Genomic DNA, 27,367 nt, shown 5'->3' with positions numbered 1-27,367 from the left:
AATGGCGCTAAGACGCCGCTGTTCCCACTGTAACGTAGCTCTGCCCCCCCTTTAATGACATGGAGCTACTGATAATCTTTATAGTCGCAAGTCTCCTATACTTGGTAAATCTGGGCTAAAGAGCCTTATTTACCCAAAACGCTGTCAGTGTGTGCAGGAGGGGGGTTTAAGGGATCCCCAGAGAGGGACCATAGCCTCACCCTGCGCTTTATTGCAGCACTAAAAAAATGGGGTAACCCCTAGCAGGGCCCCCCCTGGTTCTGCCCACCACTCTGACAACCTTCGTGTGTGGCATGCTGCGGGCGTGTGCGCAATGGTGCCATGCCAAGCGGTACACTGACCCTTCCAAAACTGGTGTTCTGTCAGCGGGGACCAGAGCAGCACCTAAAGAGGTTGGTATCCGTCCCCCGCTAAGCTCCCATGGTGCATGCAGCATGCCCAAACACACAAAAAATGTCATTCAAATGAAGAAAATTCTCTGGAGCTCCAGAGTGTGCATCCTCTCCTGAGGGCACATTTTTCTAAACTGGGCTGTGGGAAGAGCCAGCACACCCTGTTTAAAGTTTTATGTGCACTGGCTCCTTTGGATCTCATCTTTACCCCATTGTACTAAGTGAAATCATCAGTATCCCCTATGGAAGATAGATTTTAAAAAAATGATCAAATGAGAAAGCCCAATGCAACCTTCCCACCACTTATCTAACAATGCATTTATTGCACTCCCTCTCACCTCATCTCCCTGAGTGCCATCTTTCTTCTCCATTTCTTTTTTCACCAATTTCAGCAGGTAGTCCGCTCTGGTCTGTAAATGTTTTCCTTGAGGTTTTTTCTCAGTTTCCACAGGCAAGATCTAGACGCATGCAAATTACATGCAGCTGTTAAGTTTCTTTACATAACCAATACGAAAAGTAATGAATACAAAATGTAAAAAGAATATAAAATGAAGAGAACCAGTTGATAAACACTGCATATTTGTGTTGTAAAGATGTACAGACATCAGGGGTAGGTAGAGGAAATCACACCACATAATCCAGATTTTTTGTTAAATGTTCTGTAGGGATAACTATGGATGACTGGTGAATGGGATGCCATCTGCCAGAATAAGGACACTGGCATCCAGATAAAGAGAATCCCGACAGAAGTCCGGTAAGTCGTCCCCCCCCGAAGGCATGTGTTGGCTCTAGTCTGGGTTGGGAAAATGTAAAATTGGCAAAGTTTAACATTAGAAGTTACCTTCTCAGCTAACTTTAATTCAGGGTCACTTTTAATCAGCTCCCAGTTTCCATAGCCATGCTCAACAATCCCCAGCAGCAATCGCGAGTCCTCTTCTACATCCCAATCTACATCAAAATGAGCAGCTTTGACACGACTGGACAAACGGAACCTGGCAAGAGAAAGTAAAGGCATGAGAATAGGGTTACAAGCAGAGTATGGGGGACAAACAATGAAGGACACACAATAAAAATACACACTGGGCCTGATTCAGAGATTCACGTCAATCCAATACTCAGGTAAATCTCCGGTGTTTCATGAGCTACAACTGGTCCTGCAACTTTACCATGCCAACAAAATGAACACATAGGGGGAGATTTACTAAAGTGTCCTAATAACCAGTCAGGTTATAATTATCATTTTCTTAGGAGCAAAAAAAAAAGGGTAGCTAAAGTCTGATTGGTTGCTATGGGCATTACCAACTCTTTAGAAAATCCACCCACAGTCTGTCACACACTCACTTTTTCTTCTCCTCGGCTTCTTTGGGGATTATTTTGCTGAGAATTTCAAAATCTTCCTCGTGTTGAATAATTGCTTTTACATTCACCTGGACACCAGAAATTTTAATGGTTGGACCCCTCCTCTTGCCCGGACCTTTTCCTAAAACATAAAAACAGATACAAGCATTAACCAACATTATTATTATTTCTTTTTTTAAACGCTCCATTCAATTGGATATTAGTCTACAAAATAAAGCTTTACAGATCAGCATCTTACCAATAAAATAAGCTGCACCAGACTGTTAGCAGAACATAGTTAAACACTAGAACTCAACTCATCCTGGAAAACTGTTTGGGTAATATCTTTAAGTGGCACCAATGTAGATTTACCTGCTTCTAGCTTACTCTGGTTAGTTTATCCCGAATAAGTGATTGCAGTTTCAAATCTATAGGCTAAATTGCCAACTCTCAGTCCATTACAGTGCATATGGGCCCAGGACTGGGTATGTAGTTACTATGTTACCATTAGAAGAAACCAAAGTATTTGCCGGCAGATAATGTTAATGGCCGCGACGCCCCCGATTTTGCCTTTGACGGTAAAATGGACCTGATTTCAAAGGAAATCGGGTCCATCGTGGGCATCGTGTACCTTAACTTTAAGGTACAAGATGCCCGCGATTGTGGCCGTTCTAGGAAACAAGTACCGTAGATACTAATTATTTGCCCATAGCAACATCCCATGTGAAACAGAACTCCCATCTTAGTAAATCTCCATCATCATGTCCCAATGGGCGACAGTACAGGTTTAGGACGTGGTTAACATAAGGTGAGGGCTCGAACACATCAACTAACACAATTAGAACTGAATGTGGGAGAAGTAATACTATTTTACTATGTTATACTTTTTTTTCACTGGCTTTAGGTGAACAGCCCCTTGACAGATATTAGAAAACCAGTGTACGGATAACCTACCCTCAGTGGGAGTCTCTTTCAGCTGCTCTTCGAACTCCTGCATGGCTGCCGCACAGCTGGAGTGCAGGAGGTCTCCCAGCCTCTTGAGATCTGCCACAGATTTCTCCACAAGCTCTGCATCGCGCGCAATGCACTCCAGCCTAGAAACACAGCAGAGACAAAGCAGTGCTGCTTGTGGTAAGAGTGTCAGCCTAAAGGTTTAAGTGATAGATGCATAAGGTGTTACATAAGCAACATACCTTTCTAGGGGAGTCGGAAACTTCTTATAGGCCTTTATAAACCTAAACAAAACAAAACAAGATTGTTATTTACGTTCATTAAAGATTACACACCCACACATACTGTACTTGTACATACATAGGGCAAGTCAGTGCAAGGTCCAGTACCACTTACCTTCTAATCTCTGCATCTGTAAATCCCTCCACAGTGTCCTTTCGAACACTGCGGGGACGCCCTCTGCGCTTCGGTTTTCTGTCATCATCCGAATCATCAGAGTCACTCTCGGATCCCGAGGACCGCTGAGCTTTTTGTTTTGACTCCAGATCAGACTCGCTGTCATTTGCCTGGGCCTGACAAGTATAAGGATCATTCTGGTCAAGGCCCTCTTTTTAATACCATTCTATATAATTTATTTCTAAGCATAATGTAGAATATCAGTGGTTTATAACAAATAATAAAAACATAAAACAATCATTTCTGAGACATTATCCTGGATTATAAACTTTATAAGATTATAATCTTTTTTATACCTATCCTTAAATTATTTTCTTTGAATCTTGGGGACACAACTATCATGGGTTTGCTGGAGGGGACCACAGGAGCAGTTATTACATAGGACTACAGCTTTAAACTGAAGCTCTTCTCCCAATGAATATCCCAGGTGTTTGTACAATCAAGGACTCTTGCATTCAATGGGTGGACTCTGGTAACTAGACAAACTCCTCCTGTATAAATTCCTCCCCAGATAGACATTGCCACAACTACCACAACAAACAACCCACAATCCTGCCATAATCCAAGAGAGTGACAGCACTGGTCAGTCGACTGTCAGACTTTGTGGGTGTCTAGTTATAAAGGGTCAGTTTTAAATTAATAGCAGCGTTATACCGGCGTTAAACCGAAGGAAACCAGAAGGCACACAACAAACCAACATTACTGCTGAAGGACTGCATTATAACCAAAAAACTCAGGAACATCATGTGGCCTCAACTCACCTTTGCCATGAGAACAAATGGACTAGGCCCACCACCCCTATGGCTGAGAACACCAGGACTGCCCCCAAGGCCAACCCCTAACAGCACTTAAACACTGGCTTCTGGGACTTGTAGAGAGGAGTAGCTTCTGGTTTACATTATAGTTCTTTAAAGTGCCAACTCCTTTGGTCCCCTCCAACAACCCATACTATCAGTGTCCCCAGATTAGATGTAGGAGAAACTGAATATTCTAAATTGACAGTAAAAATAACTGTATTCCACTTACAGTTACAGTTACGGATGTGTGAACTAGTGGCTCTGTGTTTTATACAAAAGGCAATTTATAGGGGTTGAATTTCACTTTGACTTGTTTTTTATTTTATTACATTTAAGGAATTACCAAGGACATTCATTTTATTGTGGGTATTCAATTGGTGGTGTGCACATAGAGATAACTACAGCAACAATGCAGATTTTCCTGTGCATTTCTAATGCCCCTTTCATATTGCACCTCGGACCCGGGTTATTGCCAGGTTGATGACGTATGGACTCGGGTCGAGGTGCAGTGTGTAAAGGCACCACAGTTTATAACCCGGAGCAACCAACCAAGCAATTCGACCCGAGTTATAAGAAGGATTAAACCTGGGTCACCCTCTGTATAATGGGCGACCTGGGTTTAATGTGAAAGCGCTGGACCTGGGATCACAATCCCAGGGCCGACTCACCTTTGCGATTTGAATGGGGTAAAAATCTGCAATATTTTTGGCTGCATGGTGCCAGAGATATGGCCGGAATGCCCGCCTCTTGCTGCTATATCCCCACTAACAAGAATTATACTAGTGATGAAGCCTGGCATATGATCCAACTTGCTGCAACAACACAGCCATCAGCATCATTGCAAAACACAATGGCACTCAAGTTCCAAATGGTGGTGGTCTTGGATTGAGCACCCACCATTGTTCTCTAAAGCTGGATACATGTCAGTCCTGCAGCGCAGCTGGTGCCGATTTATCTTGTAGATATATCTGCAGGTCTGGATGTGTACAGATGACCGCCTTACCACCTGTGCACTGGCTGAAAAAACTGCTGTCACAGCTGTGCAGGCAAATTCTCATCCAGATGTGATGACCAACATTATCTAGTGGCCGATTGGTAAGTGTGTATGCTTACCTGAATTGTCTTCTTGGCCTGTGTGATAACAGGTTGGCAGATAGGTGGAACTGTCATTCAATTGCGTTCGAACTACAAAATAATCTCAAGGTCTTACCTTTTTGTTCAAGCTTCGAATCCTGGGAAGCATGTAAATCTCCTCCATTTCTTTCTGCCGAGCTTCATCTTCTACTTTCTTCCTCTGTCCCTCAGGAATAATGTCATCCCATTCTTTCTGTGCCTGGTCTTCCAGTTCAAGCTCTATGTTTTCCATGGTTGCAAAGTTAGCCACCTGAAAGTGAAACCATAAAGTTATTACATAGAACGAGATTTACCCATGAAATGATCGATCTTGCTGAGCAATCTAGCATCACTCCGATCGTTCTGCAACATCGCCAGTGTGTAGGCCCCTTAAGATTTGTCCACTTATTGAAGCCATTGTTATTTGCAAATAAGACACCTGTTATTAATAATTCTCATCCAGCTATACTAGAACCGAGAGTAATGTAAGTCAGTGAAGTCTACCTTGAATTGAGACAGCAGCTCATCTGTGGCACTCGAACTTGGCTCATTCTCTCTAGTCTCTGCCAAGCGTAATATCTCATCAATGTCCATTTCCTATTAATACACAAGGAAAAATGTTTGAGAGAAGATCACCAAATGCGGCATCACATTTACTAAACCCCCCCCCACATCCCAGAATTTTATATTTACTCAATCATGGAAATTAAACCCCTTTGCGCTCTATATTTATATAGTTTACAATATAAAAACAAAGCTATTCCCAACATGACACCTTTCACCAAAATGTAGATGTACATATACACACACAGAAAAACTATAAACAAAATAAAAAGTGTAAACTTCCTCTAATGCAAAAATCGATCTATTTGTGAAGCCTTCACTTACATCTTACACAGACACCAGTTAATTCTAACCTGAGGCTCTGACTCTTCTCCTTCAGGTTCTTTAAAGAGGTCTGCTGCTCCGAACTTCAGAATAGCAGCCAGTTCCTCCTTGTTAAATGGATTGGAGCTAGAACAAAAAGTTCATAACAAAAGTAAACACATGACAAATGCACATGTAAAAAAGTAAGACAAGCAGAGGTCACCAGATTTACAAAAAAATCTATTTGTGCTTACTTTGAACTTCCAGAGTTGTTCTCCAGCACAGTACGACCAGTTGTGTCCATTCGTTGGATTACAAGATGGTCAAGTACCATCTTTTTCTTTGCCCGTTCTATAATTTCTTCTTCTACGGTTCCCTTTGTCACCAGGCGGTAAATATTTACCTGTAATGAACATGTAAAACTTGTAAAATATCACAATCACCTTAAAAATAAAATGATAAAACAAGTAACATTATAATAAGCTGAAATATCTTTTAACATGTGCCATTACTCAGAGAAAGACAAAACTACAGAATTTTGAACAGGGAACTAATGGAGAAATTCAATTGTTTCCCCATTTTGAGCTTTAAAAACTGCATATTTGCTCTTTGGTTCCCACATTTTTTTCTGGGTGATTCAATTACATCATCAATTTAATATTTCCTATTTCACAAGGAAACACGCAATGGGGCAGATTCAAGTAGGCCGATTCAGCTGCGAAGATCGCGCTTGAGACGTCACCCCCGAATCACCCCAATATCCCAGATCTATGTTTTTTGCATTCTCGGATATGAAAAAAGGGGCAAGTGAAACAAAATCCTTGAAAATGCCGGCTAATGCGGACATTTGAATTACCCCCAGAGATCACGTAGCCGCACGGTTCAACATTGTGACTTCCTGATATTCCCATCCAACAATTTAAAAGATGCTTAACCCTTTGAGTGCCAATGTTGCTGTGAGAGATGTGCAAAATATCCGCTAAAAATACCAGGGTCGAAGTGGAGGAATATGAATTACTTTAGTTATTGCCAGTAAATTATCTTAAGTCAATTTATTTAAGTTTTGTTAAACATTGCACCAAAAAAAGAACAGTTGCTGTGAGCGACACTGGCATTTTAAACAGATATTTTGCACATCGCGCACAGCAACGTTGTCACTCAAGGGGTTAAGTGGATGGACATGGGCTTTGGTGCAGAATGTACCTAACTGGCACAGGAACAGTTCATCTCATCATCATTCCTTCAATGCAAATGAGCTATTAGTGTCTTCTTGATGGCATTGAAGCTGTCTGACCAAATACCTGCAGGTATTTCTATGTTTGATAGAGTTTCATATAAATGTCTGAATATATGAGCTAGTTTCCAAAATGAAAAAACCCTGTAATGAAAAATCATGGAGCATAGAAATTAACATGTGGCAAATGCCTGTATAGGTGTATTAACTATAGACTGACTGGTAGGTTACATTTATGAAGTCATGTTAGACTGCACATGGCATAATGGTAAGGTAGCACATTTGCATTTTGTTTTTCTGCAAAACCTAGCTTGCTGGGGAACTGACCTGTTTCTTCTGACCAATCCTGTGAGCTCTAGCTTGAGCTTGCAAGTCATTCTGGGGATTCCAATCAGAGTCGAATATGACAACTGTGTCGGCAGAAGCCAAGTTTATTCCAAGACCACCAGCACGTGTGGAAAGTAGGAAACAAAAATCCTAAGCATTACAGAAAGATAATGTTATTATTGGGAATTTGAATAAAATCTTACATTATATGCTATGTATCATTGATCACAATGGGAGGGAGGCACTAAATTTTGCCGGTGCATCCCGCCACACATTGCATCCATACCAATTACATATGCACTAACATATGCGATTAGTAATGCAAAGGGTAGCTCTTCTGGACTTCTGAGAACCAGGAGTCCACATACGCAGTGTGACGCCGGTGGCCACGGGCTATGCTGGGAGGAATCTGTCACGGTTCCTTCAAACAATGCTGCAGAGTGAAGTACATAGGCTTCTATAAGGGAACGCCAGCTACAGTAGTTGACGTCACCTTCTGCAACAAAGCCCCAACTTGCGTGCTTCAGTGCATACTGAAACCCTGAAAACAGGTTTTTACCGCATTTCTCACCCAATGTATAAATTTACTGAAACGGTTTACACTGAAAACCATACAAATACCCTCCTCTCTCACCTCTGAGCCTTCAGCATTAAAGTGATCCAGTGCTTGCTTACGAAGTTCTCCCTTTATTGAGCCATCGAGTCTCTGTAACAGAGAACTAATCAGAATCAGAGGATGTCAGAAGCAATTCAATATGAATATATAATATCCCTAATACTCAGGGGTTATAAATAGCCTTCGTACTCTAAACACCACATGAACATACCCTGGAGATAGAAGCATCCTGTGACCCCATACCGGGATGGTCAAGATCCACAGTTGGAGAACTTCTGCTCTAAAACATGATTGATCAAGTACAGATGTAGCCACACCAATTGCCTATGCAACTCTCATGGTGATTACCGCTATATAGTCGCAATGTGTGCGCATCTAATTCGCTTCTACGGCTCATAGAAATGCATTTAGCGGCGATATTGCAGCATGGTGGTTCCGTACAACAAACGGGAGTAAGCTGCGGAGATCCGGCAACGATGACAGTGGCTACATCTGTACATTCTATAAAATGATAGATAGAAGCTGATTTGTTGCATTGGGCAACCCATTAGAAGGTTTGATATATCCCCTTCTTGGTCACACAATACTAAGCAAGACACAAGAGTTTATAAGCCAGACACAAGGTAAATATGGCTGATCGCAGCATGAACAGGTCTGACCACATGGCAAACCTATGCAACAAGTTACAATGGGAAAAGACAGGCTGGCTACAAAGTGTCTGGTAGAAGTATATAGATTTAGGTTGTTATTAACTGTAGGTAAGTAACTGCAAGGAGATCCTATGTTGCCTATGAATACAAGATGTCTATTCACCATTTAAATCATGGTCTGGAAATTAAAGACCTAGGAATCATATTTTACTTTAAGGCAACTAGAACTTCACAGCTAATGGGAGAGGCACTAAACATACTCAAAAATGAGTGGAGCACAATTTGCACTTCTGTAGAGGAAATGGGTAATGTATTCGGTTAGTAGCAGTACCTGAAAAGGGTAGTGTTTTATTGTAAGATATTCAGCCAGGATGTCCAACATGCGCACCATCTGAGAGAAGATGAGCACTCTGTTACCTCTCTCACGCAGCCGGGTCAGCAGCTTGTCTAGAAGAACCAGCTTCCCACTGCTCCGGATCAAAGACTGGTAAGAAGCAAATACATATATATATGAAAATAGTAATGTATTACTAAGTTGACTAAATGTGAAGATACATGTTTTTCTAATAAATGGAAATTTATTCAGAACTTGCTTTATTAATATCTGATGTATTCAATGTAATTTTTTTAAATGTCCACATTGAGCTTCTAGTTGATTTGATCATCAACAGAACTCAGGAGTTACTACAAGAACCTCAGTAAGACACATTGATGGTTGGGCAAAATAAGCTGAAAAGCGAACTATATTGATGTTTAAATACTAGAATTTTTTTTTTACAAATAGTTAGAAGTTAAACCACATTTTGATGTGTCTAAACAGATTTTTTTATTATAAATGTATTCTTATTTTATTTTTAGCATTTTTGAAGTACTTTGATGAGATGCCAGTTAAATGTGTGGGAAAGAAGGATGACAGAGCAAGGAAAAAAATGCCTATGTGTAATGACATATGGGACGCATATGGCAGACCTATATTAAATGTGATCTAACAAAATATGATGCAAATACATTATAAAGCAGCGAGATACAGGTCTAAAACCTGTACACGGGTGGATTCCCTTTAGGAAACATGCAATAATATTAGGAAGGAATATCTTCTGGGGACATTGAGAAGGTTGCGCTCATAACATGAGTGCCTTAGTGTTACAAAATATGTACACTAGAAGTAGTCATTTACTGACCTGTAGTCCCTCAAGCCTGGTTTCTTTTTCTGTTTCTTCTGGGAATTTAACAAGGAAACAGTGGTTGCAGCACTTCTTCAGTTCCATTACAATATTAAGGAACCCAGATGTGCTACCTCGTGTCCCTTTGGACAAAGCCTTGTAGTTTCTTGTTAGGAGCCACCTGGAACCAAAATAGGGGAAGAGATGTTGTGAGAAGGAAACAGACTATACGAATGATCTAGGGTTGGGATACAAAATCAGACTTACTTGTAATACTGTTTCTGCAGAGCACACATCTCCACTCGGAGAATCTGCTCCACTTTGGCTGGAAGAGACTTTTCTACATCTTTCTTTACTCTACGCAACAAGAAGGGTTCAAGGACTTTGTGGAGACTCTGGTAACCATTGTCTCTTCCTTTACCATGTTCATCTTCAAAGTCCTCCCAATACTCAAACCTAAAATAATAAAAAGGTGTGTTTAATGTATCACACAGCAGGGCTGGTCAATAATTTGCAGACTAAACTAATAAAGAAGAAACACTGTACTCGCTTACACATCAACTCACCGGAATTATGACAGGTTATATGTATAATGTATACATATTACAAGGAAAGAACATCATTTCACACACAATTAATGCCATCTTTAAGTAGTTCCAGTTGATAGATCTACAGTATCAATATACAGTCAATAGGTCGACACCAAATGGTCAACATGACAAAAGTAGACACATGAAAAAAAATAGACACATGAAAAGGGCAACATAACATTTTCAGACTTTACTATCCACTATCATATTTACTATCCTTTTGTTGTCGACTTATTGACTGTATTGTATATCTAATCATCCACATCCATCTTTACGTATCAGCCACATCCATCTTTACGTATCAGCCATAAAGAAATAACTTCTTAAAAAGTTTACTATTTTTACCCTATAACAAGTTTTTGCAGGATAGAAGCATTTGGGAATCCAAATAAAGTATTAAATTGTTTCTCATGTGTGACATCACCAAGTTGCCTGGTCGCATTAGATAGTACAAGGTACTTCAAGTGAGATGGGGATGAGTTAGGTTTAATAGCTCTGTATGTTACCTAGAGCAACCAACAAATCAACAGCAGACCAAAATTGCTGTATATTCAAGTAAACCTCAAAGCGACCATAGTTCTATTGAAAAAGGGTGCAGGTTTAACTTATATAATGGAAGTCACTTGTTTGAAAGTGGAAATATCCTTTAAGATTTCAGAAAACAAACTATATCATGATGCAATATGAGTAAAAGAATATCTACTACTTATAACTTTTGATGGCATTCCATAATAAGTGTGTTTAATGTTTTTTTCCTTCACCTGAGGGGCGTGAAGCGCCCCTCAGGTGGGATTGATTATCAAACAAATATATGTACCGTACCATTCATTATATGGGGGAGTGTGTGTCCATGTCCATCAATTGACCAACCAGTTTAAATGGATGAGAATGTTCATAAGTGTATTTATTATTTATTTATTTACAGTTTCTTATATAGCGCAGCAGATTCCGGTGCGTGTATTCTCACTTCCGTGCTCTGGGACCATAAAAATGAAGGATTACCTGGCGGGCTTCAGCCCTTATAAGGACTTCCGCGGCTTGTTTAGAGCTATTATCGTAAAAACACCTTTTAACACCTTGTATGGGGTAATCAAAAACGATTACGTTATCCTGTCATTATTGGGAATCTAGAGGAAGGTGGCTATACCCCCTAAATTGTTTATTTTACGTGTTTCTTACTTACAATACAGAATGATGGGAGGAAGGGGAGGAGTTACCCGATACCCTTATATACCTGTTGTAGAGTGGATGGAGGCACCCCCTTGAAACAGACCAGCAGGTCGAAACGCATTGGTATGGTGCCTTCTTGACACTTTTTTATTGTCCTTTTTTGTGTCCCTACTTTAAACTGGTGAGACATCCAGGGTTTACATCATTTTACTCCCAGGGAGAAGTAAGGGATAAAATGAGGCTTTTAATTGTGCTGTTTTTTTTGTGATATATGTGAGAAATAAAAAGTTTTTTCATTTATCACTGGATGGAGAAACAGTTCTTCCTTTTTATCTGGACACCAAAGATACCTTTATGAGAGGATCCGCAGTTGGAAAAAAGTAAGCATACATGTAAGCACCTTGGAGGTCTTACAAGAGTGGGTGTGATTTTGACCCCCTAAAGAAACCTTGATGTGTATGTCCTCCATTTTATACATGTAAGCATACATGTGAGTTTATACAATCTCAGACTACACGTGGTGAACCTTAAAGAACATAGAAAAGAAACACTGGGCTTTAAAGAGGATCTACTATCACCAATAATTGTTATTCAGTAAATTGACTTACATCATTTATTCGTTTTCCTTAATTTTTATGGTCCCGGAGTACGCAAGTGAGAATACACTTATGAACAATCTCATCCATTTAAACTGGTTGGTCAATTGATGGACATGGACACACTCTCCCCCATATAATGAATGGTACATATATTTGTTTAATAATCGATCCCACCTGAGGGGTGCTTCACTATAACCCTTGATTATTGTGTATCCTTTTCAACCAGGCTGATAATACCTGGTTTTAGTGTTTAAGCTGACTCTTTCTTTGTGCCGAAACGGTATATCTTTTTGTATGTTGTATCTAATGTTTTTTCCGCTTTTGACGGCTGAAGGGATAATAACCCCCCAAAAAAAGGCAGTGACTCCTGACTTAAAGGTTGCCAATGCTATCTATTTCCACTATGTTCCAGCTCTTTTTTAGTAAAGTATTTTTATTTACTATTGCAAAGTAAAAATACTGAATAAAAAAAGGAAATTAAAGATATTTCACTTTGCAATAACTACTGCAATAAGGAAACATTAGCCAGGATTTATATGGCAACTCTAACTGTTTAAATGTCTCAACAGTAGTTTTTACCAAAGTACAATATTGTCCTTCCTTCATATTTTTGTGAGTTCTCAGTACAAATGCAACCCCACAGATAAATTGACTATATCTAGTCACCAATTACGGGGAAAAAAACATTATTTTATTTATGCATAAATGTATGTCTATGTCCAGTTCGTTGGCAAAGCATTTTTAAACCTTATGTACCAATAAAAGTAAATTTTTATACACTGTAAATACTACACAAGAGTGCCCCACAAACACCTGAATCTAATAGAATGAGGAATGTCTTACTTCTCAGGCATAATAAAGTGCAGGAGTGACCAGAGTTCCTTCAGAGAATTCTGGAGAGGAGTCCCAGTGATCAACAGCCTATGGTTGGACTTGAAGTCTATAAGTGTCTTATACAGCAAGGAGTCATCATTCTTCAACCGATGTGCTTCATCAACCCCAAGAAAAGTCCAATTAATACTGCTTAATACAGCCTGCAGGGAAAAAAAGGGTTCTGTCAGATTACTGGATGTAGAGCTCCATATAAATACTGGAGCCCGTATTCAATCCCGGTCAAAACTTTAACCAGGGAATAATCTGCAGTTTTTTGGGTGAATTCGATTCACCTATTCAATCCCAGGGCTGATTTTTTTGCCCTGGGGAAAAAAAATCCAGCATCGGTGAAAACCGCATGTATCGGCGAAATTACCACAAAGTAAGATAAGTAAGTAGAAGTAAGATAATTCACCTAAAAAAAAAAAAAAGGGAAAAATGGCATGGGCGAAAATGTACTAAGAAACGGGCAAAAATGCCCATAATTGGATAGTGAAAGGCAAATCTTTTCCGTTTTTTTTATGTGTTGAAAAATTCGGCCAAGATTGAATACGTCCCTAAATATAACATCCAAAATTGCTTGCAAGAGAAATCAATGAACTTGGTAGTGTAGGTACCCTCATTTCCTACCTTGTCCTTCAGCAAAATCTCATAGGTTGTTAGTAGTGCATTAAACTTCATCTTCTTGCTTTGTTGATGAACCCACTCATACTCTCGTATCTGGAAGCAAACAAACCTAGGTAATTTTAGGATAAGTGAATGACATATCAAAATGTAATACTTTAAAACTGTAACCTAGAATGTATTATTTTTACATATTTCACAGCATTCAGATGTAGACTCGCAGAAGTTACTTACCGTGTTTCTACTTCCAAGATCTCCGATGTAAACCACAACATTTATCTCAGGGGCCCATATTTCAAACTCTCGCTGCCATGATGTTAGAGTAGATAAGGGCACCACTAGGAGAAATGGGCCATAGAGAAAATGATGGTGAAACAGGTAGGAGAGGAAGGATATTGTTTGAATAGTCTTTCCCAGGCCCATCTCATCTGCAAGGATTACACTGTTGTTCCTACAGAAAACAGAAGAAAATAGAAACATTTTAATACCAGGAAAAACAGAATTTAAGCTCTAACCTTGTTAAATTATTTTCTTCGAGTCCACAGGGGGCACCGGTACACTGGGCATAGCCGGAATCCAAAGATGCAAAGTTATCAGATGCGTAGAAACAAGCAAGGGCAGAAGGCCAGGTTACTGCTTTACAACATTGCTCTATCAAAGCATCATAGTGATCTGCCCAGGAAGGGGATGCAGTTAAAATCCCGGCGGTCGGGATCCCGGCGTTCAGAATCCCGACCGCCGAAATCCCGACACTTTCTCCCTCCGTGGGTGTCCACGACACCCCTGGAGGGAGAATAAATTAGCGTGCCGAGCGTAGCAAGGCACCGGGCCCGCTGCGTGCCCGCAAGGGGGGGCGATCCACGTCCCCCCCTTGTCGGGATTCCGGAGTCGGGATTTTGAACGCCGGGATCCCGACCGCCGGGATTTCATACTGAATCCCCAGGAAGGACCGACCAACCGGGTAACATAGAATTTAACAGCAGTTTAGAACCATTCGGCGCATCTAGTCTGCCCCCTTTTTAAGGCCCATTCACACTGGTCGATTTTGAGCTGAAAGCAGCGCACTTTTGGTGTTTTGAGCTGCTTTCAGTTGGTGCCAACATTCTAACAGCTCCAGGCTATACCCAGTGTACCTGTGCCCCCTAGTGGACACTGAAAACATATTCTCCCAATAATAGATACATTTATATGTAAAATTACTACTGCCTATTCCCATTAGAAGAGAGAGCTGATTGTGTAAAGAATATAATGTAACATACCAATAAATAATAAACAATACATAATCACAAAGAAGAAAAATGTTACATACTTGCACCAAGAGTGAGCTAGCCAGTTGAGACCTTCCAGCTGATAATCCCGGAGCTCAAGTCCCTCACCACCAATATAAGTAGGCTGTGTTTTCAGAGTCACAAACCGGGGTCTTTGTCGCAAGATCTGTTCGTAGACAAACTCACAGGTCACATTTACATTATCACACTCAAGGTCCTAGTTGTACATTTACTAAAGCGTGAGTATATGTAAGGGATATGTTGTCCATGGACAAACCAATCTGATTCTATTTATCTAGCACTTCTAGAACAGCAGTGGGAAATATACTTCCTCCCAGCTGCTGTAGAACTACACACCCTAGCATGCAATACCACAGTTTTGCTATTTGCAAAAACTTTCGCAGGACATGCTGGCACGTGTAGTTCAACAACAGCCGGATGGCCATTTAGTGTCAATCACTGTTCTAGAATCTATAAGAATCTGATTGATTGATATAGGCTCCACTTCTATAAACACATACTTTAGTAAATATATCACAAAGATTAACAGATTATTCTAAAGAGTTAATCCATAGAGTAAAACAAAAATATAAAAACAAGAAAAGCATCAAACATTGTGACAGCAGTAATAGTAAAAGTTGTATAAAGCATCAAATGTTGTTTATATTACACCAAAACTGCGACTTCCACCACAATGTGTATAAATGTGAAGAAACACAATCATTGGTACATTTAACTGTACATTTATCGAGAAGTGTATTCAAATTATGTTCAACACAGTACGTTCTAACCAGTGTATTTGTGTATGCTTAGTATATGGTAACAACTTTGTTGTCCATTTGTGCATGTGCAGTGCCAGAAGAAAAACAGTCACAAAACGTGCCTGTGCTTTGCGATCCCGAAGTCTCTGCTTATAGACCGAATTAAATGGGGCCGGAAAGGGGGTTAAACGGCGAGGCTCGCCGACAAAAAAGCGAGGACAGTGAGGATTCCCAAACGGCAAGGTGTGTGGCTAATGTAGGGAGCCCGCTGCATTTAACCCAGAGCCTCGCTGTTTTGGTGGCCGCAGACACCGCTGTAAAAACCCGGCAAAGTTGAAACGGCGTGTGCAGGGGATAGTTGCATACTGACCGTGCGAGCTGTGACATCGAGCAGTTAGCACTGCTTGCTGTCACAGTTCGCAAAAAGCAGTGAATACTGCCCTTTGTCTCAGCTAAGCACTTGCACTCGGCAGCTAGTCCATATTCTGCTATGGTGGTTTATAGTGAAACCTTTCTATGTATACAATAAAAGAGTAAACAATATACAGTCACCTTGGAGTCTTTCACTGGGGTGTTTTTGGAGTTATTTCGATTGTTGAAGCCATCAATACAGTTTTGGAATTTCTTCCCAATAAGTGCTCCGTCTTCCCAGCTGCACTCAGAATAGGGGAGACCCATCCACTTGCACAGGTACTCCGGCTCAGTGGAGGAGGAGTTCTTCCTGCTGTGGACTAGAGCACATTTCACAAAGTGTCAGTCAGCTCACAATGGTGCTGTTTACAGCATACCTCCCTATCTGGCTCCTCACATTTCTTAGTTTCAGCCAAAACTACATAATAGCTTTCGGTGGAAAATATTATATGTATCTATGTACTGTATAGCTACGAGTTCAGTCAACAACAAGAACAAAAAAGGGTGAAGAGTCTTTTGTCACGTAAAGGATAATGTGAAAGCAACTTACACTTAAGAATAAGCTTCTAGCAGTTTTAAAGACTGTAGTAGTCCCAGAAACACAATGCGGTCATTGCAGGCCCCACAGTTGGGTAAAGCCAAGTGTCACAGCCTATTCCTATTTTTTTTTTTTTTTAAATGACAATATCCTGCATAACTAAGATATTATACAGAACATCAGGGTTCCTCAAGGCATAGTAACAGTCCAGGTTTTTAGGGTATCCATATATTAGCATGGATGATTAAATCAAACTAACTGAGGTACTAGATTGGCCAAGCGGTTCTGATCCGTCACCAAATTCTATGTTACTAATTATGTCACCTGTGCTTACGAAAGCTATCCTTAAATCCCACGCTGTTGAGGGGCCTTGAGGACAGTGCATGCGACACCCGGATAAACATAGTTCATTGAAAATACATGATGCCACAGACATGCAGTCATTAAGCATGTGCTCTGGTCACGCCTGGCAATTCCAATCTTTGTACTTAAGGTATTACCTGGAAAGTCAGAATGTCCGGAAGCAGATTTACCAGTTTGTACAGCTGAAAAACAATGAAAAGTATTATGGGAAACTACACTTCATTAAACATGTGGTTATGAGCTGTTCTGCCCCCGATCAAACATTAAATTGAATTTTTTCCTTAAATAACCACATTGTAAGCTGAAAAATCATTAAAAGGCCCCAGCAGTTCACCCTTCCTGTAATGTGCGGAGTGTGCTGCTCGTTAGATGGGAGGAGTCACACCCCTAAAGCAAGGGAACAGCGGCACTGAACAGGCTGGCAGCTGCTGTGTTCCAATGACACAGGTTGCCAGCTTACTTGCAATGTCACGGCCAGAGAGCCCTCTGTGGCGCCCTACTCGGCAGCATAGCTTGCCTAAATATAAAATGGATCCTCTGCAGGCAGCTGTGGCTGCAGTTGCTACTCATTGGAATGGAGTTACAGTTGTCCACTGACAAGTGACACATTACTTTGTACACACTGAAAAGCTACAAAATCTTAGCATTCTTGGCATAAAACAGCAGGGATTTAACAACACATATGGCTTAGGGTAACAATGGAATCAGATCTGATGTCTGCATTTCTAATGTTAAGTGCATGTATAGGCTTGCATGTTATACCGGCTTGATTATAGTCTAGGCCACTTCATATTAACGCCACTTACCGATGACCCTCTCAACAATTTGATACTGCTTGTTCAATTCTAATGACAACTCTTGCTGGCAATTAAAATACTCAACATCTTCAGGAGTAACCTTTGACAACCTGTAAAACACAAATGTGTATGGTAGGTAAACACTGCTTTGGCTCTAGTCATTCAAACTAGTCTTCCTGCTAGGCTGTTTAAGCAGGGCATTGGGCCCTGTCCAATTTTAAATGAACAACCTGCCCTTATGGCGGCGACAAGCTGGAACAGCCTGCCCTCTACCATCCCATGGGTAGGAAAAGTTGTGGTTTGCAATCACCACCAGTGAATAGAGGCACACTGAATCTCACATTGGGGGAAGGCTTGGGGGCAGTCCAGCATCTCCGTATGAGTGATGCGATGGATGCTTGTCCAGCAAGGCCACATGCATAACGTGGCATCCAAAGCCAGCCTAGGCATAACCAAAAGTATGGAAATGCTCCCCATTCCTTAATTATTTTATGCTGGGAGAAGTGTGAAGCAATAGGGATATAACTGGAAAGGGCATCACGTTATTGTTGAAGGAGTTGCAGAACCAATGAATTAATCATGATTGGCTTGCATAGAAGACCACCTCTGACTGATGGGATCCACTCTGACTGCCTAAGCCCTGTAAACAGGAGCTGAGGCTGGTGACAAAAAAAACAATGTAAAATAAAGTAACTAAGGAGCAAAGAAACATAGTGCCTCACTCATGAGGCACTATGAAACAAGAGGGAGGAGTTATGCAGGAGGTGGAGCCAATCAGATTAGTCTTCTAGTGCCTACTGCTGCTGTTCAACCCACCATCAGTTTAGCAGTGTCCCCCAGATCAGATTATGAGCAATGGGTTCTCTTGCTTTCAGCCAATTGTGCCCAAATGGAGCAACAATTGGATAGCTCTGTTGGGTGCCAAATAGTGCCGAAAAAACAATTGACTACCACCCTAAGAGGTCACTGACGATTATAGAACCATACTCAAAACGTACCATTGATTGATTTCATCCTCCTTCTTCTTAAAGTTCTCCAGCTTTTTCATGCCTTTCACCTTCTGTTGCTGTAGAGAATCCTCACTCTCCCAGGTGCTGTGGATATAAGACCAGCCCTTCCATTTGATAAGGAACTGATGCTCCCCTTCTTCCGTTTCAGGGTTGAAGTCAGCACAAGGATCACCGTTGGCTTCAGTAGCATACACTGTTGTTGAGGCTCCAATAGCTAAAATTGTATATCAGAAGTCACAAACTGCTCAGGAACTAAAAGTAATAGTTATTTAGAACTGTAGAGTGCACACCATATATGCGCTAATGGTCCAATATTTTTACTATTAATACAAATATACAAAACAACCACAGCAAACAACTACAACAGTTTTTGTACTAAGCTTTGAAAAAAGAAAAAATGGACAGAGTTAAAGTTCCAGGAAATCAGCTCCCAACCATGTTACAGGCTGGGTTTAAAAATGAGAGATTGGAGCTGGTTGGGTGGTACTTTACATTACCAGTGCAGTGTTATGAAGATCATGCTGTGAAATAGATGTGACTATGGAAGTTATTTTGGTTCACTTCTTCTGGCAAATTCCTTCTTAGATAGACAAAACCATGTGCACTGCAGGTGGGGCAGATGTTACTTGTGCAGAGAGAGTTAGATTTGGGTGGGGTTTTTCTTCGAAGTTAGATCTATATTAAATAAAGCAGTCAGTATTTTCCCTGCGAAGAAACAAAATAACTCAGCCAAATCTAATTCTCTGCACATTTTACATCTGCCCCCAAGCAGTGCACATGGTTTTATCCATCTAAGAAGGAATTTGTGAGAAGGAGTGAACCAAAATAACCCTCTATGTGTCTGTATGGTTTGCTGTATATAACCAAACAGAATTTTCACCTCCTTTCCTCCCAATCCTGGATTCCAAAACTTTCTCAATAGTCTCATGGCTATCTTCCGGCTCCTCTGCCTCCTCTCCTGCCATTTCAATAAGATCATCGGAATCAGTTTCAAAGTCATCATCTTCTTTGTAGCTGTAACAATTAAATTCATTATTATAAAGTTAAGGCGTATGTGGCACCATGTAAACATTTTTACCACCTGACCAGGAAATTGCATTTTTTCCCATTAGATGACAATGGTTTAATTGCATTGCTTTGTTTCAAGACTAATACTGGTTCTGCTGTGTATAACTAAACAATACAAAATGAATAAAGTTTGTAAGTAAGGGGTGCAAAGCTAAAGGCTTTCCTGAAGCCTGTGAAAACAAACCACATCATGTGATATATAGTGATGGCCATGGAGTTATATAGGCCCTTATTCAGATCTGATCGCAGTACAATTTTGTTCTCAAAATGGGCAAAACCATGTGCACTGCAGGTGGAGCAGATGTAGTATGTATAGAGAGTTAGATTTGTGCGAGTTATTTTGTTTCTGTGCAAGGTAAATACTGGCTGCATTATTTTTACACTTCAATTTAGATTTCAGTTTCCACACACCCAACCCAAATTTAACTCTCTCTGCACATGTTACATCTGCCCCACCTGCAGTGCACATGGTTTTGACCATTTTGAGAACAAATTTGTACAAACAAATCAGATCTGAATAAGGGCCATAATTTCTATGTGGTCTGGATTCCTCTCATCAGTGTATTAAAAAAGAATAATAGGGGACAATTCGGAACTAAAGTCCAGTTGAAGATAATGGTTTATTTGCACTAAGTTAACAACATTATAAGCCAGGCATGTCCAAACTGTGGCCCTCCAGCTGTTGTGGAACTACACATCCCAGCATGCCTTATCCATTGTTTTAACATTCCCTAATAGCAAAAACTGTGGCAAGGCATGATGGGACTTGTAGTTTCACAACAGCTGGAGGGCCATAGTTTGGACAAGCCTGTTATAAGCAAACATAAATAAATACCCTGCATTCTGTAGTGTTATGTGAATGTGTATACCATAACAGATTAATCTCACCTAACAGTTTTAGCCACTCTGCGCCTTGTCTGCCTTTTAGGCGTTTCATCATCATCATCTTCATCATCATCCTCCGTGGAATCACTCTTTCTCTTCTTTCCGCGCTGAGATTTCTTCTGAGTCCTTGTGCAAGCTCTGGATAAAGCTCTTAAAAGTCAAAATGATGAATTTACCTCACTAATTTACTAAAAAGATCCTTACAAAGAAAAAAGAGAGGAAAAGTCGTTGTACCTCCTTGTCGCCAACCGCCGTGATCTGGTTCTCGGCTGTTCGGAGTCACTTTCCTCACTACTCGCTTCCTCCTCCTCCTCATCATCGTCGTCATCTGATAAGTTTTTCTTTTCCCTGTCAACAGGATAATAAGCATTGGAACATTTCCTACCAAATAGGACTATAGAATGAGCTAATATAAAGCATACATGAATGATGCAAATGTGAGACATTGGTGTTCTCCTGAAGTACTTACTGCTTGCGAATGTTTCTTAAGCTTCTCCTTTTAGGGCTTTCACTTTCAGAATCTGTGCTCTGAAAACCAGAGAGGAAAACATATAAACACACACACTTATAAACCACACTACACAAAACAAAACGAAATGTAAATAAAACTACTGCCAAACAAGTGTTTTATGAAGAAGTCCATTACCTCTACCTCTGAACCTCAACTGTATACCATCTATCTACAGCCAGACAGGTGGATCGGATTCTATTAGCAGAATTTGGGGGGGCATTATGGTAGGCAGAGTGTGTTCGCACCACCGTTGGATTCGGGCAGAATCTGCAGTTACTAGTTGCCGGGACCCATTCTTCCACATAAAATGGCATTGGCCACTATATGTGTAAATTGTTTGGGCACTTGTGACACAATAAATGCTGAGATTTATTCATTGTCCACATTTAGTATTCACTATTAAGTAGCCAACTGCAACTTACTGTATCACAGTTGACAGATAATATACAGTAACAAGGAGTGGGGCTATTTTCCATTTAATGTAACATGAATAATGCAATCCGCTTTTAATGTGGGGCAAATGTACTTATGGAGAGGACATTAAAGACACAAGCAAAGGTGAAAAATCTGTGGGTAATGGAAGGCGGTTTCCTTAGCGTGCTAAAAACGCACATGCAAAGCCCCATCTCTTCGGTACCTACTTTCTAAGGAAAAGGTAGGTGAGGGCTTCAAAACATGTTTGTTAGTGATTCTGGTTAGAACATGAACATAATTTATCATTTTAAAACAAATGGCTTGGCCCAAAGCAATTCACAGCACCAACCTATAGTGCAGGCATTCCCAACCACGGTCCTCAAGGCACACCAACAGTGCAGGTTTTAGTGATATCCAGGCTTCAGCACAGATGGTTTACTCAGAATCACTCAGGTACTATTTAAGTCACCTGTGCTCAAGCCTGGATATCACTAAAACCTGCACTGTTAGTGTGCCTTGAGGACCATGGTTGGGAATGCCTGCTATATTGCATTGTTTTTAAAAATCCTCTAAAAATTACTATTAAAAATGCATTAGAACAGCACGTCTCCAATATGTCCAATAACTCTAATGTTTACGACACCCCCCCCCCCCAAAAAAAAAGACACATGTAAATTACTGTTAAGTACCCATTGTCGGCATTTATGGCAAAAAAAAAAAAAAAACAGACTTTGCTAAAGATTACTAACTAGGTACAGTTTGTTGGAAGGCATCCGCTTTCTCACCCCTGGTTTAATATTAAATCTTGATGGCTCTTGTCTGCTTCGGTTGGACCTCCTAACCCCATAAACATCAGGGTATTCATCCCACATCTGTAAAATAGAGAGACCATCGGCATGCATGCTTAACACTTCACATGTCAATCAAAAATGCCCCATTATACTACTATACATTTCTCAAGTTGTGTTCTTTTAAATAAAATACTATAACCAAAATGTATTGTATATGTATCCTCCTATGAATGCTAGAGCAGCAGCTAGGTCTGGTCTTGATGACCTCTTTTGATCCATTGACTCACTTTAGAATATCTTGTGAGATAGTGAGAGAAGCAACCCCCCCCCCCCACACACACACACACACACACACACAAAAGAGGTGTGTCCAATTGCTTCTGACAATAAATTACCTATATAGTAATGGATTAAACATGGTATAATTATACCCAATTTTAAGGAGCGCTTTCACCTTAGGGTTAATATTAAAAATGTTAAACGCAGAGAGAGAGGGAGGGGGAACGCAGAGAGAGAGGGAGGGAGGGAACGCAGAGAAAGAGGGAGGGGGAACGCAGAGAGAGAGGGAGGGGGAACGCAGAGAGAGAGGGAGGGGGGACGCAGAGAGGGAGGGGGGACGCAGAGAGGGAGGGAGGGGGGACGCAGAGAGGGAGGGAGGGGGACGCAGAGAGAGAGAAGGAACGAAGAGAGAGAGAGAGAGAGAAGGAACGCAGATAGAGAGAGAGAGGGAACGCAAAGAGAGAGAGAGAGAGGGAACGCGCAGAAAACGTGAGGCTTCTGTGCCAATGTTGAATAACTTACTATAGCCTGAAGGGCCCCATATATCAGAAATTAATTGTGACAATCCTGAGATCTGGAGAGGATTGGCACAATTAATTTTAGATGTGTGGGCTCCCCCTTTTGGCAATCCCAATCAAAAATGAATAGGGATCGCCAATCGATTGCTTAATCAGATTTTTAAACATGTTTAATAATCTGGTATTATCTGTGGATCTTTTTTATATGTGTGGGCATTCCCAATTCGTCTTCTTCATCTATTTACATTATGAACAGCTGAAATGACAATCGATTGGGCAATTTCCAGATATGAAGATGCAATCTTTAGATGGAAAAATCTCCCGATCACTGAAATAAATCTGTAATGTGTGGGCAAGTCAAATAGATTGTAGAATCCATTTATCTGGCCAAAAAATCCCTGGATCTGGAAATCCGTTAATTGTGATTGCTGATGTATGGGGCCCATGAGATCAGGAGTCCTCAAACTATTTTGCTCTCGGACCCCATCAGACAATAAAAATAGAGACAGGACCCCAGCAAGTTACTGCAGACATGTATAGTCAGCAGATAGCACATACAGTAAATTGCAGCATTGCGGAAGCACAGAAAGATGGGAGGAGTCTAAAATAACAGACAATTCAACAGATATTTCAGACTCCTTGAATCACTGACTGAGATTAGAAAAGTCATCAGCCTGATGGTCAGCAACATGGAGTCGCGACCCCATGCTGAGAAGGTCAAGACCCCCAGTTTGAGAACCGCTGCCTTAGATAATATACTGTAGAACCGGTCTACATATTCACTGTTACAACCAAAATCTAGGTGTTGTGCTCAGTCCTTACAGTATAGCTTGCATTAACCAGATCACAGCTGCCAGGACTGAGATGCCCACTGTTAGCATCCATATACGCTGTAATATTGATTGATGCATCTTTATTTGCAAAACAAAAATCAGTCATACCATCAAAACCTCTATATGCAGGTTTATCCATCTAACCATAGTCTCCTATGCCGTTGGGTCTCTGAACACCTGCAACACTCTCACAACACACCCACTGCAGACATTTTTTTGTGTGCATTTCTAGCCATCTCCCAGTCATCGCTCCCTTTAGGTCTACTAGCTTTCGAAGCATTTGCTTTGAGCAGGTATATATATATATATATATATATATATATATATATATATATATATATATTATTTTTTTTATTATTATTTTTTTTTAATTACAATTAGACACTAGAGACATAGGAGTCAAATCACTGATTCAGTTGTCACCCAGTACTCATTGGCAAAAATCTTTATCTATATATCCCGCTTAAGATCTATTTATCCTGCTGGAAAATAGTGTTTTTCCATATACATAAAGAACTTAAGTGGATACACTACTTTCAAACTCTAAACCCATCTTCAATGGTTTAGATAACATAACGGGGAGGACAGAGAAAGGGTGTCTTTGGTTGGTGCACCAAAAGAGAATTTAATAATAAAACATGACTTTTATTGGTTTTATTAAAATAGTTGCGAAGATATAAAAAAACACGAAAAACACATAGGACAACATTGAGTGATTTAAAAAGGATATAATATATCCTCACCTAGTGGGACCCCACTTCACACTGTCCCTGAATAATTTTATAATTTTATAAAGCACAGTGGTTGAAATTTAAGGGTGGAAAAGTTATGTCTGGTATTGACAGTTTTACAGTGTGTATGCTTATCCAGGATGTAACAATTATCAGATACAATGTATATATTCCTGGGGCTCACTATGCAGTAGCGATAAGCACCTGAACACGGGTGTGATCCCGTTTCAGCGCTACCGCTGGCTGGAGCCGCTAGTTCCACAGCCTGTGTGCTGACCGCAGAGCTGTGTCTGAGTTGTGCCGCCGTGCACTACCTCGCTCTTGCGTGTCAGATCAGACAGGAGTGTACACGGCTCTTGGCTAGAGTCCGTGTCACTATACTACAGGGAACCGTGTGCTACGGATACCCTGTGTCGCCACCGGACTGAACAGATTTAACACAGCTCTTGCGAAAGCGTACGCTTGACTGCACACCTAGTGTGTTAAACCCCACTTCCCTTACCCCCATATGATTGTATTTTGATCTGTTTAGTCCGGTGGCGACACAGGGTATCCGTAGCACACGGTTCCCTGTAGTATAGTGACACGGACTCTAGCGCAAGAGCCGTGTACACTCCAGTCTGATCTGAGACGCAAGAGCGAGGTAGTGCACGGCGGCACACCTCAGACACAGCTCTGCGGTCAGCACACAGGCTGTGGAACTAGCGGCTCCAGCCAGCGGTAGCGCTGAAACGGGATCACACCCGTGTTCAGGTGCTTATCGCTACTGCATATTGAGCCCCAGGAATATATACATTGTATCTGATAATTGTTACATCCTGGATAAGCATACACACTGTAAAACTGTCAATACCAGACATAACTTTTCCACTCTTAAATTTCAACCACTGTGCTTTATAAAATTATAAAATTATTCAGGGACAGTGTGAAGTGGGGTCCCACTAGGTGAGGATATATTATATCCTTTTTAAATCACTCAATGTTGTCCTATGTGTTTTTCGTGTTTTTTATATCTTCGCAACTATTTTAATAAAAACCAATAAAAGTTATGTTTAATTATTAAATTCTCTTTTGGTGCACCAACCAAAGACACCCTTTCTCTGTCTTTCCCAATATATTCATTCTGTGTCTATGGTAGCACACCCTCGCATATCGAAATATTGAATACTAATAGTGCACAAAGAGGGTCCACCCGCATAATAATTTTTTGATTTCTGTGTGACTGGCACAGCTCTCCTCAATCTCCTCAGATAACATAACCCCTGAGGAAGTCATTTATGACGAAACGCGTCGGGTATCATTGTATCTTGGAAGAATTGGATTATGGAATCCCTGTCTGATTGACTAATGAATTTTATATGATTTTAATTGTTTTTGTCTACCCTTAAATTGTTTAATAAGGTGGTGGACGATACTAAGTGCACACTATATATTATCTCTCATATATATATATATATATATATATATATATATATATATATATATATATATATATATATATATATATATATATACACACACACACACACACACACACACACATATTGTGCAGCGTATATGGTCCAGCACTCTGTGCCCTCTACAGTAAATTTACAAGTATAGATAAAGAAAGCAGCACTAAAGAGTCTTGTATTATCAAAACTTATGTATTGAGGGGTCACATATTAAACCAATGTTTTTGGGCTCTCTGGTCATTCTTACATCTTGAAAATTGGGCCAAGCCCCTGAAACATTGACCCAAGAACTGCAGGAGTGTGTAATTATTGTGTTTAGATTTTTCAGTAAGGGTGTAACTGTGCTAGTTTTAGGCTAGGAAAAACCCCAATACTAATGGCATCTTGGTTTTTGCACATTAGCATGGATTTAACTGGACACTGCGCCATATCATTACTTTTCCCCACCAGCTTTTTTATATTCCATAAGATATCTTGCCTTTTTTACATCAGCTATTCTCTCCTTTTTAGGAACAGTCTTTTCCTTTGCATCCGACTGTGTTTCTTGTGTTTTGGAGCCTCCTGATTCGCATTCTGAGTCAGACTGACTTTCCGAAGATTCTGAGCTGCTGTTGGATTCGCTGGCTTGTTCACTCTCTGACTGGCTGCCGGACTCTGACGCAGAGTGGTTGGACTCCTCTGATGCGGAATGGCTGTATTGTAAGAGATAAATAAACGTTCTCTTAAATGTAATCCTTACAATATATATTTTTTTGGTATTGAATATATTGTTAATGGATAATATCACAACAAATGGTTAAATAAAGAAAAAAGTTTAAACTAGGTAATGCTCTTATTAAAAAAAAAATCTTCATAGGTATAGCTGTTTAACATCAGCACAAAACATACAACTTTTTAAATTGATTGGATGAATGTTTACATGATAAACCTGTCCTTCACTTTCCCAGTACAGTGAAATTTGCAAAGCATTGACAT

General features: G+C 40.5%; 1 protein-coding gene across 4 annotated transcripts in view; it reads right to left on the bottom strand.

Annotated features, from left to right (window-relative positions):
• The window catches only part of CHD2 (chromodomain helicase DNA binding protein 2), a 64,579-nt gene that overhangs the window by 18,262 nt on the left and 18,950 nt on the right, over positions 1-27,367 (bottom strand). For 3 of the 4 annotated variants that reach the window (XR_014473531.1, XR_014473532.1, XM_083184238.1), the window contains exons 3-31: positions 26,871-27,084; positions 22,572-22,658; positions 21,331-21,389; positions 21,096-21,209; positions 20,865-21,011; positions 19,789-19,922; positions 18,897-19,122; positions 17,908-18,008; positions 17,239-17,283; positions 16,342-16,520; positions 15,070-15,194; positions 13,995-14,211; positions 13,767-13,856; positions 13,107-13,297; positions 10,172-10,360; positions 9,923-10,085; positions 9,073-9,225; positions 8,110-8,181; positions 7,476-7,625; positions 6,169-6,317; positions 5,965-6,061; positions 5,552-5,644; positions 5,145-5,318; positions 3,078-3,253; positions 2,924-2,965; positions 2,685-2,824; positions 1,734-1,872; positions 1,234-1,384; positions 731-850 (exon numbers count right to left, since the gene is read on the bottom strand). Coding sequence is in view for 1 of the 4 variants with exons in the window: in XM_083184238.1 (XP_083040364.1) it covers positions 731-850; positions 1,234-1,384; positions 1,734-1,872; positions 2,685-2,824; positions 2,924-2,965; positions 3,078-3,253; positions 5,145-5,318; positions 5,552-5,644; positions 5,965-6,061; positions 6,169-6,317; positions 7,476-7,625; positions 8,110-8,181; positions 9,073-9,225; positions 9,923-10,085; positions 10,172-10,360; positions 13,107-13,297; positions 13,767-13,856; positions 13,995-14,211; positions 15,070-15,194; positions 16,342-16,520; positions 17,239-17,283; positions 17,908-18,008; positions 18,897-19,122; positions 19,789-19,922; positions 20,865-21,011; positions 21,096-21,209; positions 21,331-21,389; positions 22,572-22,658; positions 26,871-27,084 (3,937 nt within the window). In the remaining 3 variants the exon portion in view is untranslated. The remainder of the gene's footprint in view (positions 1-730; positions 851-1,233; positions 1,385-1,733; positions 1,873-2,684; positions 2,825-2,923; positions 2,966-3,077; positions 3,254-5,144; positions 5,319-5,551; positions 5,645-5,964; positions 6,062-6,168; positions 6,318-7,475; positions 7,626-8,109; positions 8,182-9,072; positions 9,226-9,922; positions 10,086-10,171; positions 10,361-13,106; positions 13,298-13,766; positions 13,857-13,994; positions 14,212-15,069; positions 15,195-16,341; positions 16,521-17,238; positions 17,284-17,907; positions 18,009-18,896; positions 19,123-19,788; positions 19,923-20,864; positions 21,012-21,095; positions 21,210-21,330; positions 21,390-22,571; positions 22,659-26,870; positions 27,085-27,367) is intronic. The other variant, XR_014473533.1, reaches the window with a different exon arrangement.

This window comes from Crinia signifera, chromosome 4 (genome assembly GCF_055691185.1).
Source record: "Crinia signifera chromosome 4, ASM5569118v1, whole genome shotgun sequence".
NCBI classification, from domain to species: domain Eukaryota; kingdom Metazoa; phylum Chordata; class Amphibia; order Anura; family Myobatrachidae; genus Crinia; species Crinia signifera.
The sequence above is the reverse complement of the archived record's forward strand: the minus strand, read 5'-3'. Positions and strand labels throughout refer to the sequence as shown.